An 18,733-nucleotide genomic window follows, 5' to 3' on the forward strand; every position below is an offset into this window, starting at 1 on the left:
TAGTTTTTGTTTTACAGCGAAAAAACAATTTGTTATGATATCGAACAAAAGGTTCGATTTTTAGGAAGAAAAGCTAGTTATTAAAGATGGGAGGGAGTGTCGGCGCTTTACATGGAGTTATCTCCCCGTGGCGTTTATAAACTTCAAACAAAAATTTTAAAAAATCCAAGATATATGCCTTCAACGCGCTCTCATAAAAACGTGTTTTTCCGCTGTAAAAAAACAAAAAAAAACAAAAAAAAACAAAAAACAAAAAACTACTCGATCAAATTTAGTGAAATTTTTTTTTCGGAGATCTTCAGTTCAAAACGGATACGTACAATATAACCTTTTTTTTTTTTTTTTTTTCTCGATATTTTCATTTTTTAATGTCTTGATTAAACTGTACAAGTACTGTTTTTTGTTGTTGTTGTTTTTTTTTAAAATAACATTAAGTCCGACTCTCAAAGTCGGAAAATCACACGCAATCATCTAAAAAAGTTGAACCAACTCAACCGACAGAATTTACCTCCAATTTCAAAACAAAAAATGGTTAACTGTATTAAAACGCTAGAATGACTCGGAAATCAGGGATCATTTTACTTAACATTTATAGAGAATTGCGAATCATTACGGATTTTCTGAAAATAATTTAAACTCCGTTGAGTTGTGTTAATCCTGAATTATTATAAACTAATATATTAAAAGTCTAGAAATAAATACATTTATAAGCTCTATTTATTTGCTGAATTATTCGTCATTAAAATCACATTTCACAGTTAATCAATGTAAACTGTATAAATTTAACTTTGCACGATCTCATAAAAATATTTCAACTCGAAATGGCTTTCTCAAACAAGAAGACCATTCGGGGTTAAGCTTCCGACTGGAATAATTTAACAAATTTACGACCGTTTTTATATATTTAAAAAGAAAAAAAAAAGAAGGGAAAATGAGGGAGACAGAAAGAAGGAATAATTTAGAAGTGTGAGAGAAGGGAATAAAAAGAAGAAAAAAGACAAAGTAGGGATAGAGAACAGGTTGAATGGATTATAAGCCGAGTGAGTGGTGTGGGTAGAAAAAGGTTGAAAAACACGCACTGATAAAAGGAGAAAAGTATGGAAAAATGAAACATAAAACGCATGCCGGTCGTCTAAAAATAAAAAGAAAAAAGAAAATCGATTTATTTACGAGTTACTTGTTTCTAATGAAGTAATGTGTCGATCGTTTTGGCTTTGACACACTAAGACGCGCAGCTTTTCTAAGGGGAGACGACCGACGTAGGCTTTCCGTATTTGATTACTTTAAGTTATATTTATATGCATTTTCACGTTTACACATACGCGAACAACTTAGATTACCAAGGAATAATAATAATAATAATAATAATAATAATAATAATAATAATAATAATAATAATAATAATAATAATAACAACAACAACAACAACAACAACAACATCTTTTGGAAGGACTGTTCTAATAAGAGCCGGATGCGCGGTGTAAATTTTGAAACCGTGTCACACATTGTTAGTGTATGTTCTAAATGTCGCCATGACAAAGTATGTGCAACTCTGCAGTTTTTGCCAAAAGTTTGGAACCACTTGTCCGTCACATTGAAGGTTGTTGCCAAACATTTAAAATGAAAGTGTGTGTATATATATATATATATATATATATATATATATATATATATATATATATATATATATATAATAAAAATTACAATTAAATTTACAAAAATGATCCAAGATGGTAAAATTAAAGTATAATATAAATATAAAAGAATTAATATTTATAAAGTCATCTCAGCCAGATGTAAAAGCTCGATAAAACCAAATAGGAGATAGAGCTTCTAATACGAGCAAACATTTAGTAAAACATGTTAAAAAACACTTTGAAAAAGAGTTAAAAACACATTTAATCTGAAAAGGAAACACTTGATAAGTGGATAGTCCTTAATCCGCGGCGTTTCGAAGAAATACTTTCCTTCTCATCAGAGGGTAGGAATTAGCAAAATGCAGGCTCGGATTTTACATGCAAGAGTATTTGATGAAACAACAAGTAAGTCAAAGATCTTACTTGATAACAAAAAAGTGAAGCAGAGGGAAATTGGCGAAGAAAAAGGTGATTACGCGTTAATGGATAGTCTGGTGGAAGATAAATAATCCAGTGACGGTAATATATATATATATATATATATATATATATATATATATATATATATGTATGTATATATATATATATATATATATATATATATATATATATATATAAATGTAAATGTTGGTTCGTTCGGAATTAATTGTCTAAAAAACCACTGGACGGATGGCTTCCACGTTTTGGTATAATATGTTTACTATATCCATGTGTGTTTTTATATATTTCTTTTTAATTATAACATTATACTTAATTTTTCTATGATAAATAGGTGGATTTCTTTGTACCGAGAGGCCATTTTTTTATTTAGGGACAATTATTTATTACCGCTTCCTGTCACGTGACCAGTGTTACAATTTAGCGGTTTTCCTGCTATATCTGGAGATTTCGTTTACAATTTAGCGGGAAATTCTAGAAAATCTGGAGGTATTTGGCACCCACACACCCGCATTAGATTATTAAAAAATAAAGAAAAGCGCTTGAAAATATTCAATGTAAGTAAAAACAGTAGCATTTATTGGCTTTGGTAACAATTATTTATTGATTATTTGTTTTGTTTTTCACCTTTTTTTCGACTCACAATTCTTAAATCTCACTATAAAATCGATTTTTCCAAGTACATTTTAGGTGGGAGGGGATTCCAACCTCCGAAGTTTGGGTTTGTATTACTGTACACATAGATTCGAAAAAGTTGTCAAAAAACAAATATATAACAAATAAATGTTATCAAAGGCAAGATAAGTTACTTTTCTGCCAAACTGGATATATTTTTCGTGTTTTTATTCAATGTAACATATTTATTCAGCTCGAAAAACATACAGTGTTTACCGATGTATTGGAAAATTCAATATGGCGTCTCACACCGTCTTTAACACCGTAAGTTTGGAAAAAGATGTTATAAATAAAAAACTATACAAAATACTATTAAAAACCCGCCGAATATATGTCAACCTATGTCACAGTAACATGTATTGAGCGAGTTTTTAACAGTATTTTATCCGGTTTTTTATTAATAACATCTTTTTCAAAACTTACCGTGTTAAAGAGAGAATCAGACTTCATCTTGAATGTTCCAATACATCTGTAAACACTGTATGTTTTTCGAGCTGAATAAACATGTTACATTGAATAAAAGCACGAAAAATATATCCAGTTTGGTAGCAAAGTAACTTATCTTGCTTTTGATAACATTTATTTGCTATATATTTGTTTTTTGACAACGTTTTCGAATCTATGTGTACAGTAATACAAACCCAATATGTTACATTGTATAAAAACACGAAAAATATATCCAGTTTGGTAGAAAAGTAACTTATCTTGCCTTTGATAACATTTATTTGAAAATTGCAGTATTTTTCAAATAATGATCGCAGAATATAATGAACTAATTATTTTTACTTAACTCTTAGTGAAAATGTTTTATTTTGTTTAAACAAAAAATACCTTTACTAAAGTTATGGTTTTCAGTAGTAAATAAAAAACGCAAGAATTTATTTTTGCTTTTTTTAAAGCATCGTAATTTGTAACAATAAAAAATAATTTTTACAGTAACATTACGAAAAAAGCCCCTAAAGTCCGTATTAATGTATTCGATATAACTCGATGAAAAATGAATTCTAGCATACTATTCAGGAAATTAAAGATTCAATTAGATTCCTATTTCAGTCACCTAAATTATTTAGGGTGAAATGAGTTTAGGAATTTATAGCCAAACCTAAATATTTTTTTTTTTTGGTAAATATCCAGAGACGCTACTGCAGAACACCGACCACTCTAATTTGTTTGGGGGGGGGGAACAAATATATAACAAATAAATGTTATCAAAGGCAAGATAAGTTACTTTTCTGCCAAACTGGATATATTTTTCGTGTTTTTATTCAATGTAACATATTTATTCAGCTCGAAAAACATACAGTGTTTACCGATGTATTGGAAAATTCAAGATGGCGTCTCACACCGTCTTTAACACCGTAAGTTTGGAAAAAGATGTTATAAATAAAAAACTATACAAAATACTATTAAAAACCCGCCGAATATATGTCAACCTATGTCACAGTAACATGTATTGAGCGAGTTTTTAACAGTATTTTATCCGGTTTTTTATTTATAACATTTTTTTTCAAAACTTACCGTGTTAAAGAGAGAATCAGACTCCATCTTGAATGTTCCAATACATCTGTAAACACTGTATGTTTTTCGAGCTGAATAAACATGTTACATTGAATAAAAACACGAAAAATATATCCAGTTTGGTAGCAAAGTAACTTATCTTGCCTTTGATAACATTTATTTGTTATATATTTGTTTTTTGACAACTTTTTCGAATCTATGTGTACAGTAATACAAACCCCACCGACCACTCACGCGCCCCAACATCACATCCGCCCCCCCCCCAAATGTACAAAGTAAAATCTTCAATGTTAAATGGTGTTCTAATTGGTAAATGTCGGTGCGTTACTTACGGAAAATTTGAAAATTCGATGTTCCAGGTAAAAAAAAAAAACAGGTAAATTACCTCCCCCACTCCAACTTGGTGTGCTTTCCTTTTCTTATTTTGTTTCTTTTTCAGCTAATTTTAAATTTTCCACCCCAAAAGCGCTATAATGTATTTTTGAAAATTAGAAAATTCTATGTCCTGGAAAAAAAAATCCCCTTCCCCCAACGTAGTTTGCTTGGTGAAGCTGTCGTTTATGCTACAGCGTGCATGCGCGTAGCATAAACGGAAGCTGCAAAATGGTGGAAAGAAGTTCGTGGGTTCAGGAGTAAATACCATGCAAACGGTAATTTTGCCCCAAGTTTGACTATCAGATTCGTTGTCAGCGACCTCAATTACCTATACAAAAACAAATTAGAGTGGTCGGTGTTCTGTAGTAGCGTATCTGGATATTTACCTTTTTTTTTTCTTGCTTAAAAAAATAGCATTAATATTGTAAGTTAGGTAAACTGACTTTTTCGTTTAAAATGGAATTATTTCCCTTTCGTTATTAACTTAAAAAAAAATTTTTTTTTTCCTAAATATTTTGTGTTTTATATACATAAAGTACAATTGTTGAATGTTACTGTTTTGATTATATTCGTTGGGGGGGGGGCACAATTAAAAAAATTAAGAAAGATTAAAATGAAGCGAAATTTAAGTTTCCGTTCCATTTTTACAACAACCGTAAAACAGTGCATACTCAACCAGTTTTATCGTAATTTATAAGCATATTGAAACACTAAATCAACATTTTATTATTTTTTTGCATAATTAATGATGGAAGTATTTTTCTGTTTATTTTCTTAACATCTGTTAAAAAAAATAATAATTTGTACATTCTCTTGAAAAATGAATCAAACTTTTCTCTACTTTCACATGTGTTCCATTTTAACAAACTGAGCCACAGCAACGCGTGGCCGGGTACAGCTAGTATATATATATATATATATATATATATATATATACATATATATATATATGTATTATGGGGATATATATATATATATATATATTTCCCCCATAATAAATATATATATATATATATATATATATATATATATATATATATATATATATATAGAGAGAGAGAGAGAGAGAGAGAGAGAGATCAATTATATGTATCTATGTATACATGTATGCATATGTGTATGTAGATATTGATCGATTATATGTCTATGTGTATATAGATCAATTATATGTATCTATGTATATATGTATGTATATGTGTATATATATATTTATATATGTACATGTGTGTGTATGTATTTATATCTATGTGTATATGTATGTATATGTGTATGTATATATATATATATGTTTGCGTGTGTATGTATATATATTTATATATGTTTGTATGCATGTATGTGTATATATGCATATATGTGTTTATGTATATGTATGCACATATATGTGCATGTATATGTATGCATGTGTGTATGTGTATGTATGTATATGTATGTGTATATGTGCATGTATATGTGTATGTGTATATGTGTGTATGTGTATGAATGCATATATATGCAAGTGTATGTATATGTAGGTAAGTGTATGTATATATATATGTGCATATGTGTACGTATATGCATGTGTATGTGTAAGTATATGTGTGTATGTATTTGTATACGTGTGTGTATATGTGGATGTATATGTATGTATATGTGTATGTATGCATGTGGGTATGTATATGTATGTATATAGGTATATATGAGCGTATGTTTATAGATATGTATGTATGTATGCGTGTATACATTTATATGTATGTCTGCCAATGACCGTCTTGTGTATGTTTGCACGTGTGTATGTATGTACATGTATGTGTGCGTATTATGTATCGTGTATGTATGTGTACATATGTATGTGTGCGTACGTGTATATATATGTGTGTATACCAATGACCGTCTTCAGTGTCATGTCTTGCATGTGAATTCGCCGGCAGGACTAAATATCATTTTCATGAACTTTCAGTGTCTGAGGGAGTGGCACTCGTCTGACAAGACGTTGCAATCATCATATATATATATATATATATATATATATATATATATATATATACACTCGTAGCTAAATTGAATATTTAAATCCTCATATCTTTTGTTCTATGGGACGAGAGTACATGGAAATTTGCTGGCTTTTTGAAGATTATAATACTATCCTATGGTTACAATTTTATCACAATTGGTAAAAAATTGACAATAAAATATGACAAAATTTACCTACATTTGTATATATAGTGTACTTTTTGCTGCTTTGGGATGAATTTTTCTTAGCTTTTTTTCTTTGTCTCCTCCGTGGCCTTGCCAGGCCACTAATGTATATATATATATATATATATATATATATATATATATATATATATATATATATATATATATATATATATATATATATATATATAATTTCAATTGGCAGATTCAAGAATGGACCCATTATACAATTAATGTTTCAATTATAAAAACCGTTTGCAGAAATAAAGAAGTGAACTTATACAAACATTTGAAACAATGCCCCCCTAAAAAAGATGCCCGCGTAAGTATATTTTATCACTTTCATCACGTATTTAAATTTTTGAAATGAGAATTAATTTTCGTATTATTATTATTATTATTATTATTATTATTATTATTATTATTATTAAATAATAATAATAAAAATAATGATAATAATAATAATAATAATGATAATAATAATGATAATAATAATAATAATAATGATAATAATAAAATTAATAATAATGATGATAATAATGATAATAATAATAATAATGATGATAATAATAATGATAATAATAATGATGATAATAATGATGATAATAATGATGATGATGATGCTGATGATTATGATGATAATGATAATGATAATGATGATGATAATAATAATAATAATGATGATGATGATGATGATGATGATGATGATAACAACAACAACAATAATAATAATAATAATAATAATAATAATAATAATAATAATAACAATAATAATAATGCAAATTCTCTATATACGTCGTGTGCTGCACTGCATGTAGCCCATTAACGGAATTTATGTGGCCAGTATTTTTTTACGTTTGAACTGTCTTTTTTTTTTTTAAACTCCTTTTTACCCCAAACAAGACATATTGTCACTTGGAATGCAAAGGGCTACTGTTTGGGATTGTGTCTAACAGTGGACTATGAAGAGTTAAGCAGCAAGATGTATGTTCATATTACATTTAAACTTCTGTGGGTAAGTACAGTTAGGGAAGTAGGAAACAGAGAAGAAATTCCAAAGTCTGGCAGTCCGAGGAAAAAAAGAAAACAATTAGAGTAGAAGACACCATTTCTGAACGTTAAACGTTTACATCTACATCTACTGTAGAGACTGTGTTCGTCAGTCGGTGGATCACTGCCGAGCCACGATCAGCTTCCGATTGTGTCAAACCACGGCCACCGAGAGTAAGAAGAAGGCCTGTTAACTAAAAAATGCCAGCAGGCAATGTAGGTATGATTTATCAGACTGTCAGTACTATATCAGGGCCATTCGAAAAAGAGCAATAAAACATTGTTAAAAAGAAAATGGAACACAGTTCGATTAATACTGAAACTGAACTTTATTCAATATAAAATATAAATATTATCTCTGTAAAACTAAGTAATTTTAAAGCGATATACAATTTAATACTGATAAAAGTGAATTATGAATTTAGTAAACAAAGAATTAAATAACATATTAAACACCAACGATGAATAATTTTAAAAGTGAAAACAAACGATAAATAATTTTAAGAATGAAAACAAACGATAAAACACAAAAAATTGAAATGAAACAAATAATTTAAATACAAACAAACAATAAAAGTTACTAGTGCAGAAATATTTTTTTAATTTAATTTAGAGAAAAATCATATGGGTTGAATGTTATTTTTTGGAGCTTTAGAGATGAGGATTGATAATTTGTATGATTCTGACTAATGTTCTCATCTTGCGTGTTTATTTCACAACGTTTTATTATCGAATCTTGACTTCTCCTTTATTACATCCTCAGGCCGAAAATGATGTTCACATACCTAAAAATATAATCATAGTGTAGTATCTGTTCTGATGCTACACTCCATTTGTTCTGTCTTCGGTCAGTGGAGGAGAAATCCTTCATGACTGACACAATTTTTATTTTATTTTTGTTCCTATTCAGAGTGCCCCTTTTTGGGGAGCTAGATTTTCCCACATTAAAAACTGACCTTGTGTCTAACTGTGCCCTCGTGGGGAGGCAAGTAAATAAATTAAAAAAACAATATTTTTGACAATTATTCTCATGTAAAAATGATTTGTTTATAATTTAAAAAGAAACAGTCAATTTTAATATATAACGCTCAGTCACTGGTAATTTCATTAATAAGTCGCGTGGTGACTAATTTTCAAAGCGACTTAAAAAAAAAAATATAGAACTTCAAAATAATTTGGAAATACTCAACGAAAGGTTTTACTTATTAAAAAACATTTTGACAATTATTCTCATGTAAAAAGTATTTGTTTATTATTTTAAAAAGAAACAATCAATTTTAATATATAACGCTCAGTCACGGCTAATTTCATTAATAACCGCGTGGTGAATAATTTTCAAACCGGCTTTAGAAAAAAATATAGAACTTCAAAATAATTCGGAAATACTAAATGAAAGGTTTTATTTATTATTAAAAAGACATTTTCACAATTATTCTCATGTAAAAATTATTTGTTTATTATTTTAAAAAGAAACAATCAATTTTAATATATAACGCTCAGTCACGGCTAATTTCATTTATAGCCGTGTGGTGAATAATTTACAAACCGACTTTAGAAAAAAATATAGAACTTCAAAATAATTTGTAAATACTCAATGAACAAAGCGGGGGAGGGCAGAGCGGTAGCTCTAGATATATCTAAGGCTTTTGACAGGGTATGGCATGAGGGGCTCCTCAGGAAAATTAGATCATACGGTATCACTGGTAGAATACTTAACATAATTAAATCCTTCTTAGATAAGAGAAAAATCCAGGTAGGTTGTCCTTGACGGTCGTACATCTAAACAATATGATATAAATGCGGGAGTGCCCCAGGGGTCTATCCTTGGACCTCTATTGTTCCTGATATTCATAAATGACCTCCCCGACAAAATTGCCTCTGGGATGGGTATATATGCTGATGACACCAAACTCTATAACAGGCACGACAGGAAAACAAATGAACACATCTAAAGAAATGGCAGAAACACTAGAGGATGACTTCCAATCTGTAGTGGAATAGGGACAAAAGTGGATGGTCACGTTCAATGCCGCCAAGACTAAACTAGTTTCATTCAATAATTACAAGAAACCTTCTCTACCACCTATAACAATGGCCAACGACTCTTTATCTGAGAATACGTCTTTCAGGCTCCTTGGCCTAACGTTCACAGGAAACATGAGTTGGAACAATTATATCGAGGGCATTGCCAGGGCCGCTGCAAGGAAGGTGGGCTCTCTCTACCGTGCTAGAAAACTACTAACACCCGAAAGTATCCTGTACCTCTATAAGGCAACCATTTGCCCATGTATGGAGTATTGCTGTCATATTTGAGATGGTGCATCGGCTACTAGTCTCTCGCCCCTTGACAAGGTTCAAAAGAGAGTCGCAAATCTGATAGGCCCTGAACTGGCATCTAAGCTTCAGCCTCTGTCCCATCGACGAAACGTTGCATCAAGTATTTTAATGGTGAATGCTGTAACGAACTGCAAGCACTTGTGCCCCCACGACGTGAACACCCTCGACAGACCCGACAGGCTGCAAAATCCCACCCCATACTGTAGAGATCCCTAGATGTAAAAGATCTTTCTACTCCAGTAGTTTCTTCCCCAGAACCACTAGCCTTTGGAATTCCATTCCAGGTCCCTGCTTCCCCAACTGTACTGACGTGCAGAAGTTCAAGTGCAACGTGAACCGACATCTTGCTGCCCAAATCCCTACATAGTACACCAGTAGTTGTTGCCCCTGATAGTAGCCCCATACATCAAAGTGGCAATGTGCCTTGTTTTATGGTTAAAATGTAATTTAAAAAAAAAGAAGGTTTTATTCATTACTAAAATGACATTTTGACAATTATTCTCATGTAAAAATTATTTGTTTATAATTTTCAAAACTAAAACAAAATTAAATTAAATTTTCAACCTTCCTGATAGACTTATAAGGCTAAAAAGCCTTATAAGAAAATAAACAGTTAAAGATAATATTTGCTGTATTAGCAATAAAAGTATTGTTTCTTTAATTTATATTAACAATGTTATCAAACGTTATGAAAGTACTTTAATTTATATTTAGGAAAAGAAAATGTATGTATTCTGGGGCCTTTTGGATAATTTCCCCGGTAATTTGAAACAACGCAAGAATACACCATGTTAGCAACTGAAAACTAGAGGAAACTGCTGCTGATAGCCTAGACCATATACCTACAACTGAATGTGATAATGAAGTCACGCTGTCATGTGCATCGGCCTTCTTTCAGTAGCCACAGGCGAACTCACAACTGCCGTCAACCAGATACTGTCCTCAACTGTAATAGTCGTCGAACGTTGCAAACTGCTCCCAACCTAGTCACTCCTAAAACTAACTCTAAAAATGTATCCGTTCATTTTGTTCCCATCGTCTACCACACTTTGATTACACCGCCACCCCATCTCTCCTTGTGTACGTTGGCATTTTTACACACATTGCTAACTCTTTCCTTCCGCATACGTAACTGACATACAATCGAATCAAACACCTATTGCTCTTTCCTTGCTCTGATGAAACACTCTCAACATGTAAACACATCGTTGATTGATCAATTTGCACTGGTTGGCCAACGTATAAATGGAGGTTAAGGGTGGTTATTCCAAAAGGCATTTTCTTATTTTTAACCTTCCCATGTTAAGAGCAACTTTCGGATTCTTGGCCTTCGGGCCGGGATCAAAGTGTAGTATCTGTTCCGGCAGATACTGCACTTAAGATAATTTGTACCAGTCAATGGAGGGGAAACCCTCTATACTGGGACAATTATTATTTTTGGTAACCAGAGTGCCCCCTTTTTGCCTACTTTTAGGGGAGCTGGTTTTTACCTCACATTAAAAACGGCCTTGTGCCTAATTTGCTCAGTGGGGGAGCAAATAAATACCATCTATTCCGGCAAATACTGCAAGCTATGACTAGCAAAGACCAGATGTGGGGGCAACCCCACAAGTCTGACCTTTAACCAGCTCCCATTTCCCACCTCTCGGGAGCTGGTCCCCTTTTCCCCTTCCCCCTCCCTTCACTCCTCACATTGAAAATCGGCCTTGTGCCTAATTTGCTCGGTGGGGGAGCAAATAAATACCATCTGTTCCGGCAGATACTGCAAGCAAAGACCATATGTGGGGGCGACCCCACATATAAGACCTTGGTCAATGTAGGGGCAACCCTTCATACCAATTGTCACTATCCAGCTCCCCTCCTCCCCGGGGAGTTGGTCCCCATTTCCCCTTCACTCCTCACATTAAAAATCGGCCTTGTGCCTAATTTGCTCGGTGGGGGAGCAAATAAATACCATCTGTTCCGGCAGATACTGCAAGCAAAGACCAGATGTGGGGGCAACCCCACATACCTGACCTTTAACCAGCTCCCATTTCCCACTTCTCGGGAGCTGGTCCCCTTTTTCCCTTCCCCCTCCCTTCACTCCTCACATCAAAAATTGGCCTTGTGCCTAATTTGCTCGGTGGGGGAGCAAATAAATACCATCTGTTCTTCAGATGCTGCACTTCTATTTCTTGTTCTCTTTCAGTGGAGGAGAAATGCTTCACGACTGAGACAATTTTTATTTTTGTACCTTTTCTCCACGTTAAAAAACGACCCTGGTGTCTAACTCTGTCCCGTGGGGAGGCATAGTAAATAGGCACTCTTTGCCGTGTGGACAAACAGTGCACAGTGACCTATTAGTTTGATATAAGTTACAACAAAATAATATTATGCAGGTAGGTTTCAACGTACATTATTTTGACTATTGAAACATTTGTTATGTAGTTGTTTTCTTACAACGTTTACTTTCTGTGGAGTATTTTATTATTTAGTCACAGCTAATTTTAGAAAATAACTCTTACAGTATACTGAGAAGAAAAACACTGGGCAACTTAAAATATATTGTTTTTCGTCAATGGCAGTTATTTACCCCTGTTTTCACTAAATATGAAGAGTTAATAATTTCTTTCTATAGAATCACCACCGCAGTACCTGCAGATTATCTCCTCAAACCAACACTAATCGCAAGTAACCAACATGTCAAACCTTCGATGAACAACCATCGTCCACCCACGACGAGGTTGATAATCTGCAGCGCCAGCAATCCATTAGTGAAATAGACCTCATCAAACAAGTACGTCAAAATGAACCAAGACAGTTAATATTCCAATATATATGTATTAAACCAATAAATAAAATAAATGAATAAAGTTTATACAAAGTGACAGCTAATGCCCCCCCCCCCACACTTAAAAAAATGTTTCTCAACTCTTAGAACTCAATCTATTACCTGCAGGCTAGCAACTCCTAGTAGTAATTCTGTAGGGGATTTAGAAAATGGGCTTATTCTCTCTCTCTCTCTCTCTCTCTCTCTCTCTCTCTCTCTCTCTCTGCCTCTGTCTGTCTGTCTGTCTCTCTCTCTCTCTCTCTGCCTCTGTCTGTCTGTCTGTCTCTGTCTCTGTCTCTCTCTCTCTCTCTCTCTCTCTCTCTCTCTCTCTCTCTCTCTCTTATGTATTAAGTAAAACAATCAGTCAGGCAAAACTTTGGCCCATTTTTCTGTTGTCATGCGGAGGTACGCAATCTCCGGGTCGACTTATGTTATTTTATTTTATTTTCAGGAGAAAAAGTGTCAAATTGTCGTAAAATCTATAATGAAGAAGACCCGTGTCTACGAGCTTGTGTATGACAATTGTTCATAAACTGTTTACTAAAGGTGAGATTTCGTTTATTTGTCTTTTTTTTTTCTACAGCTTTTTTTTAAAAATCTGATGGAGAGAACCTATATTCCATTCAGCAGGCTTGGTAACATCTTTTATGTACTCATTCCAATTTATATTTCTTGAGGATTTCACGAGGAGTTCAAACGTCGGACTCAGAAAAGAGTTCAAATGTTTGGCTCGACCATGATACGTTTTGCTCAAAGAATAATTTAGTTTTGGAATCAATTAACAGAACATATTAAAAACTTTAATATCGTTTTCTATTTCCGAGATAGCATTGAATGGATCTACAAGTAATTGTAAAAAAAAATGTAAGTGCATATGACGGATGTTATCAGCGTAAAATACCCGTATGTTGAAGTTACGTATTAAAAAAACAAACAAAAACAAAAAACAAACAAATGAACGAAGGTCGTATTTAGATTCGTATAACTATTTGTTTTTCAAAATGATGCACTTAAAAATCAATAAATACGAACGTACTGCTTAGCATAACCGGGATGGTAAATATCTTTGGTAATTTTGAGAGGTCTCTCTCTTTTTCAAAAAGAAAAAAAAAACAAAAATAAAAAAAATTAAAGAGTTTTTCTTTTTAGTATTATTAGTTAAGAAACTTTAATCTATATTATATTCTTTCATTACAGAAACATTTGAAGTATTTAATCACAGTAAAGTTTCTCTTTACTATTAGTGGATTTGAGAGCAAAACATCATGGGCAACTGGAAAGCACCAAGATATTGGAAGAGAGTGACACGCATTTTGTTTTCCAGTATTGTCTCCAAGTGTATGTTTAAAATGCCAGTGTTTGCATAGTTCCATGTCTGCTTTTGTATCTTTTGAGTCTAGTTTGCTGCGTTCATTATGATGTGATTTGTTATTTGTTTCGTCTACATTGTATAACTTGCTGTTTTCCTAAGTTGTCTAGTTTAACTTTCATAAAGTACATTATGATTGTGTTGGCTGTGCTTGTTTTTATGTTACTTACCTCCTTTAGGATCTTTTGTATAATATAGGTCACGTTTCCCTCTTGTCGTTTTCCAGCATCAAGAGAATAGTTCATGATTATTAAGGGCGTATTAGAGTTATTTATTTTGCGGTGTTATTACGATCTTCTATACTGTTGGTAAACATGTTATTGGTCTATAGTTGCTTGGGACCGTTCTCTGCTTAGTCTTATTGTGTTAATATAGTTTTCTTTTAGTGAAAGTTTACTTTGTGTATACATTTTCTCAAGGTATGTGTTCTTTGCATTATCCCTTCAGATTTGGGACAGGAAGTTGCCAGCCGTGTATAGATCACAAAAGCTGTCAGTGATAAGCATCATCTATTTCATGAACGTAAACCAGCAGCCTAACGACTGAAATCAAGGAATAGCTTTCTCAGTTATGTCAAACCCCTCAGGAAGAAACCAAACTACAGCTGTTGACCAGACGGCTATACATAGAATGCCCCCATCTCATACTGACATGGGAATCACCACTTTTGATGCAATCCTTGCCAATTCATAAACGCTCTGAGAAGCAACCGCCTAAGAATAGGAATAGAACGATCAAAAGTTGCTATGCCCAGATGGAGCTACAAAACTGACCCAACCATGTACGAATGGACAGAAGGGGACCGTACGATGCAACACAGCCTTGGCTGTCCTCTACTGCCGAACCGGTGCAGCTTGAAAGATCTTGCAGAATACAACAATAATGTAAAGAACTGCGTAAAAATGGAAAAGTGTTGTAAAAGATGTAAAGAAGAAGAAGAAGAAGAAGAAGAAGAAGAAGAAGAAGAAGAAGAAGAAGAAGAAGAAAAAGAAGTTTTGCGTTACCAATTGTTTACCAATTGTTTACCAATATGCAATTTTTTTAGGATTTTCTTCAGTGTTTTTTCAATAATTTTCTTTTGTTTTTCAATTTCCAGAAGATTTTATTGTATGCTTTTCAGTATTCAACATTTCTGTTGTGATTTTGTTGCTTTCTCCGTACATTATCCCAAAAGTGTTTGGTTTTCTTTTGGGTTTGGTTCTTCTTATTTTCCCTCCGTTTACGTTTCGGTAAAAATAGCTTTCATTGTTTTCAAATGTCATATTTTGTTTGTACTGTTCATATTTTTATTTGAATTGTCTTTCTTCTTTTGCCTTAGTTCTTCATGTTTCTTGTTTAGTTGCTCTTCTTTGTCAGTCATGTTTTCCTTTTCTCTTGTTTTCTGTTCTCTTTCGCCTTATTTACCGCTTTATTTTATTTTGGTGCATTGCTAATCCGAGTTTCTAAACTCTTCTTCTTCTTCTTCTTCTTCTTCTTCTTCTTCTTCTTCTTATTATTATTATTATTATTATTATTATTATTATTATTATTATTATTATTATTATTATTTACTCACTAGGAGTTTTCACACATGCCATTACCAGCAACCACTCATTGACATAACCTATGGTGTTCCATGGAATCTGAGTGACAAGATTTCCAGTGCTCGTCATACTTTCAGTGGAGGTCTGATTAGTGCTCTTCTTCTTCAGACTTTCTATCCTCCTCAACCCTTCACCATTGTTTAGTGTGATTCCAGCCAAAACAGACACCACCATTTTTTTTTTTTGCAGTTTCAGTTCTCTTGGTCTCAGGTGGTTATGTTTATTTTTTGTTGCTTGTTTTATTTCTATTACAACATTCATGTGGCTGGTTAATGTTCGCAGTTTATGTGGGTTGCTTTTGCATTTGAGGATTTTCCTTAAGATTTCTGCTATTTTCAATATCGCCGCCTGTTGTATCTTCTTAGCTTTGCTTCTAATTCCAATTGTTACCCATTCTTTTTGTAATTTTTAAAAAAGTTTTTCGGGATCGTTCCCAGTAATCCTACGATTGTTGGTGTTATCTTCACTTTCTCCAGGTTCCATATGTATGTGGGTTCTCCTGCCAGTTTCATTTATTTGAGATATATATTTTTTATTCACTCTGAAAGTTTACAACAAAACAGTAATAAACAAAAAAGTAGGCACAAGACCACTCAAAAATTGGGAAGGGCGTGTCTATGGTCATCCTTATGACTGTATTTTTGCTATTTGATTCGCTTTTTTGTCTCCTGGATATTCACCTTATGATCTTCTGTGACAGCGAAATCTACGATTTAACAGTATTTCTCCTTATTGTAAACTATTATAACACCTGATCTCTTTGGATGAATTTATCTGTTTGTATCTACTTGTCCAAGAGGATTTTGTTATTTCGTTTTCCAGTGCCGCCATCGGTTTGTGTTTGAACAATTTGTCTGGGCTTTCGAAATGTAGCTGTTTGTATAGTTCCCAGTGTACTACCTTCTCCGCCTGAGCATGTCTGTTTTTATATTCTCTTTGGACAAGTTTGCTGCATTCACTTATGTGTTTTATTTTTTCGTCTCTTTGTTATTGTCGCTATTGTTATTATTGACTCACATGGAGCTTTCACACAAGTCATCAAAGATCTGATTGAAAAACCTGTGGTGTTACCTGGAAGCTGAGTGACAACAAGTCTCCAGCACTCTCCACCTCCTTCGATAGCATTTGCAAATAAATTTGCGTTATCGCAACAGCCTCTCATTATTGATTTCTCGCTGGCAGCGGCCACTGGTCTATACTGGAATTTTAGTGGCACTAAGCCTCCCCAAGGGCCCAGTTCTCTTCACGCTTGTCCAGCAGAGGTCTGGTCAGCGCTCTCTTCTCGGTCTTTCCATCCTTCTTGACCCTTCTCGGTTATTTGGTATCACACTGGGGGGGCGGTAATGGGACAATGAGAGGGGATGCATGATGGGGATGTAGAACTTTTTGATATGCAGCTTTATTATTCTTCATTCCCTGTAACGCTTCTTCATGTTTTGCCTCTGCAGCAGTTTGTCTGGCTCACGCATGTGGTTCATGTGTATTATTCTCCGCATTCAAGGGGTTTCCTTAATATTTCAGCCGTTTTCATTATCCTTAGTCGTTGTATCTTTGCAGCCATCCCTCTGGTTCCAATTTCTCCCATTCTTTTTTCGAAGTTTTTCGGAATTGTTCCTAGTGGTCCTATTATTATAGGTATTATTTTGATTTTCTTCATCATCCAAATCCCTTTTATCTCTCTGGCTAGCTCTGTGTATTTGCTCCGTTTCTCCTTTTCTTTCATACTCACCCTATGGTCAGCTGGGACAGCAAAATCTAAGATTTGACAGGATTTTTCTTTCTTGTTAATTATTACGACATCTGGTCTTCTTGCTTGAATAGGTTTGTCCATGTCCCATAGAATTTTGTGGTTCTCGTTTTCAAGTACTGTTGCGAGCTTATGCTTGTACCATTTGTCTGTACGTTCAAAATGCAGTTGTTTGCACAATCCCCCCACTTGGTCGTGCCTGTTTTTTGTATTCCTTTTGCGCCAGTTTGCTGCATTCACTTACTGGTTTATCGTTTCGCACCACCACCACCACCACCACCACCACCACCACCACCACCATCATCATCATCATCATCATCATCATTTTTATTTTTATTTTATTTTTTTTTCCAGGGATACAAATACTGAAAATTGGATCCTGATGGTTGCAAACAAAGAACACAGATGTTTTGGAATGGAAAAAGATAGAAACGACATATGTTTCCTGCTAATCGAACAAAAATAAATGAGAATGACAAATTATTGATTCATTATTTTTATAGGCCTTCCGTGTCTTTTTTCTTTGACTTTCAATTATCATTTTCTTTTTTTATAAAAAAACATATTTTCTTTTCCGTCGCAAACAAATCTAGTGACACAAGTGGCATGCAAACAAATTTTCTTGATTTCTGAGAGAAAGAGAGAAATTCAAAATAGGGAATAGGGGAACAGAGTTCAATGTCCTAGTCATGAAATAGGGCCAAGCACAGGGTTACTCTGGTGAGTCCCTGGTATTGTACTTCTGGCCTGGCTATTAGGCAAAGAAGTGTGAAAGCCGGCGATAGGAAGAGCATATCTACTGTTTAAGCAAGTTACGTCTGCAAGCCGGGAATCCGTTTGAGTCACCAGCTCCAGGAAGGTTGTCAACCATGACTGAGAAGACCCCCCCCTTCTCTCAGTTTTCTTATCAGAGTTTTCTTTCTCAAATGGATGATCTGACAAAATCTACAGGTGATCACACCGAGAGGGTTAACCATGTGCCTGGTTTCTACATATGGTTTTATTCTTTCTCTCCCTCTT

At 33.6% G+C, this 18,733-nt stretch overlaps 1 protein-coding gene across 1 annotated transcript in view; it reads left to right on the forward strand.

Annotated features, from left to right (window-relative positions):
• LOC145256216 (uncharacterized) overlaps window positions 1-18,211 on the forward strand; it is a 61,625-nt gene extending 43,414 nt beyond the window's left edge. Inside the window, exons 5-7 of the mRNA XM_080114833.1 lie at window positions 7,024-7,140; window positions 13,466-13,560; window positions 18,068-18,211. Of these exons, the coding sequence (XP_079970959.1) occupies window positions 7,024-7,140; window positions 13,466-13,546 (198 nt within the window). The 3' untranslated portion in view covers window positions 13,547-13,560; window positions 18,068-18,211. The remainder of the gene's footprint in view (window positions 1-7,023; window positions 7,141-13,465; window positions 13,561-18,067) is intronic.
• The last annotated feature ends 522 nt before the right edge of the window (window positions 18,212-18,733 follow it).

The sequence above is a fragment of the Euprymna scolopes genome, chromosome 32 (assembly GCF_053919585.1).
Source record: "Euprymna scolopes isolate OS-2025 chromosome 32, ASM5391958v1, whole genome shotgun sequence".
NCBI classification, from domain to species: Eukaryota; Metazoa; Mollusca; class Cephalopoda; order Sepiida; family Sepiolidae; genus Euprymna; species Euprymna scolopes.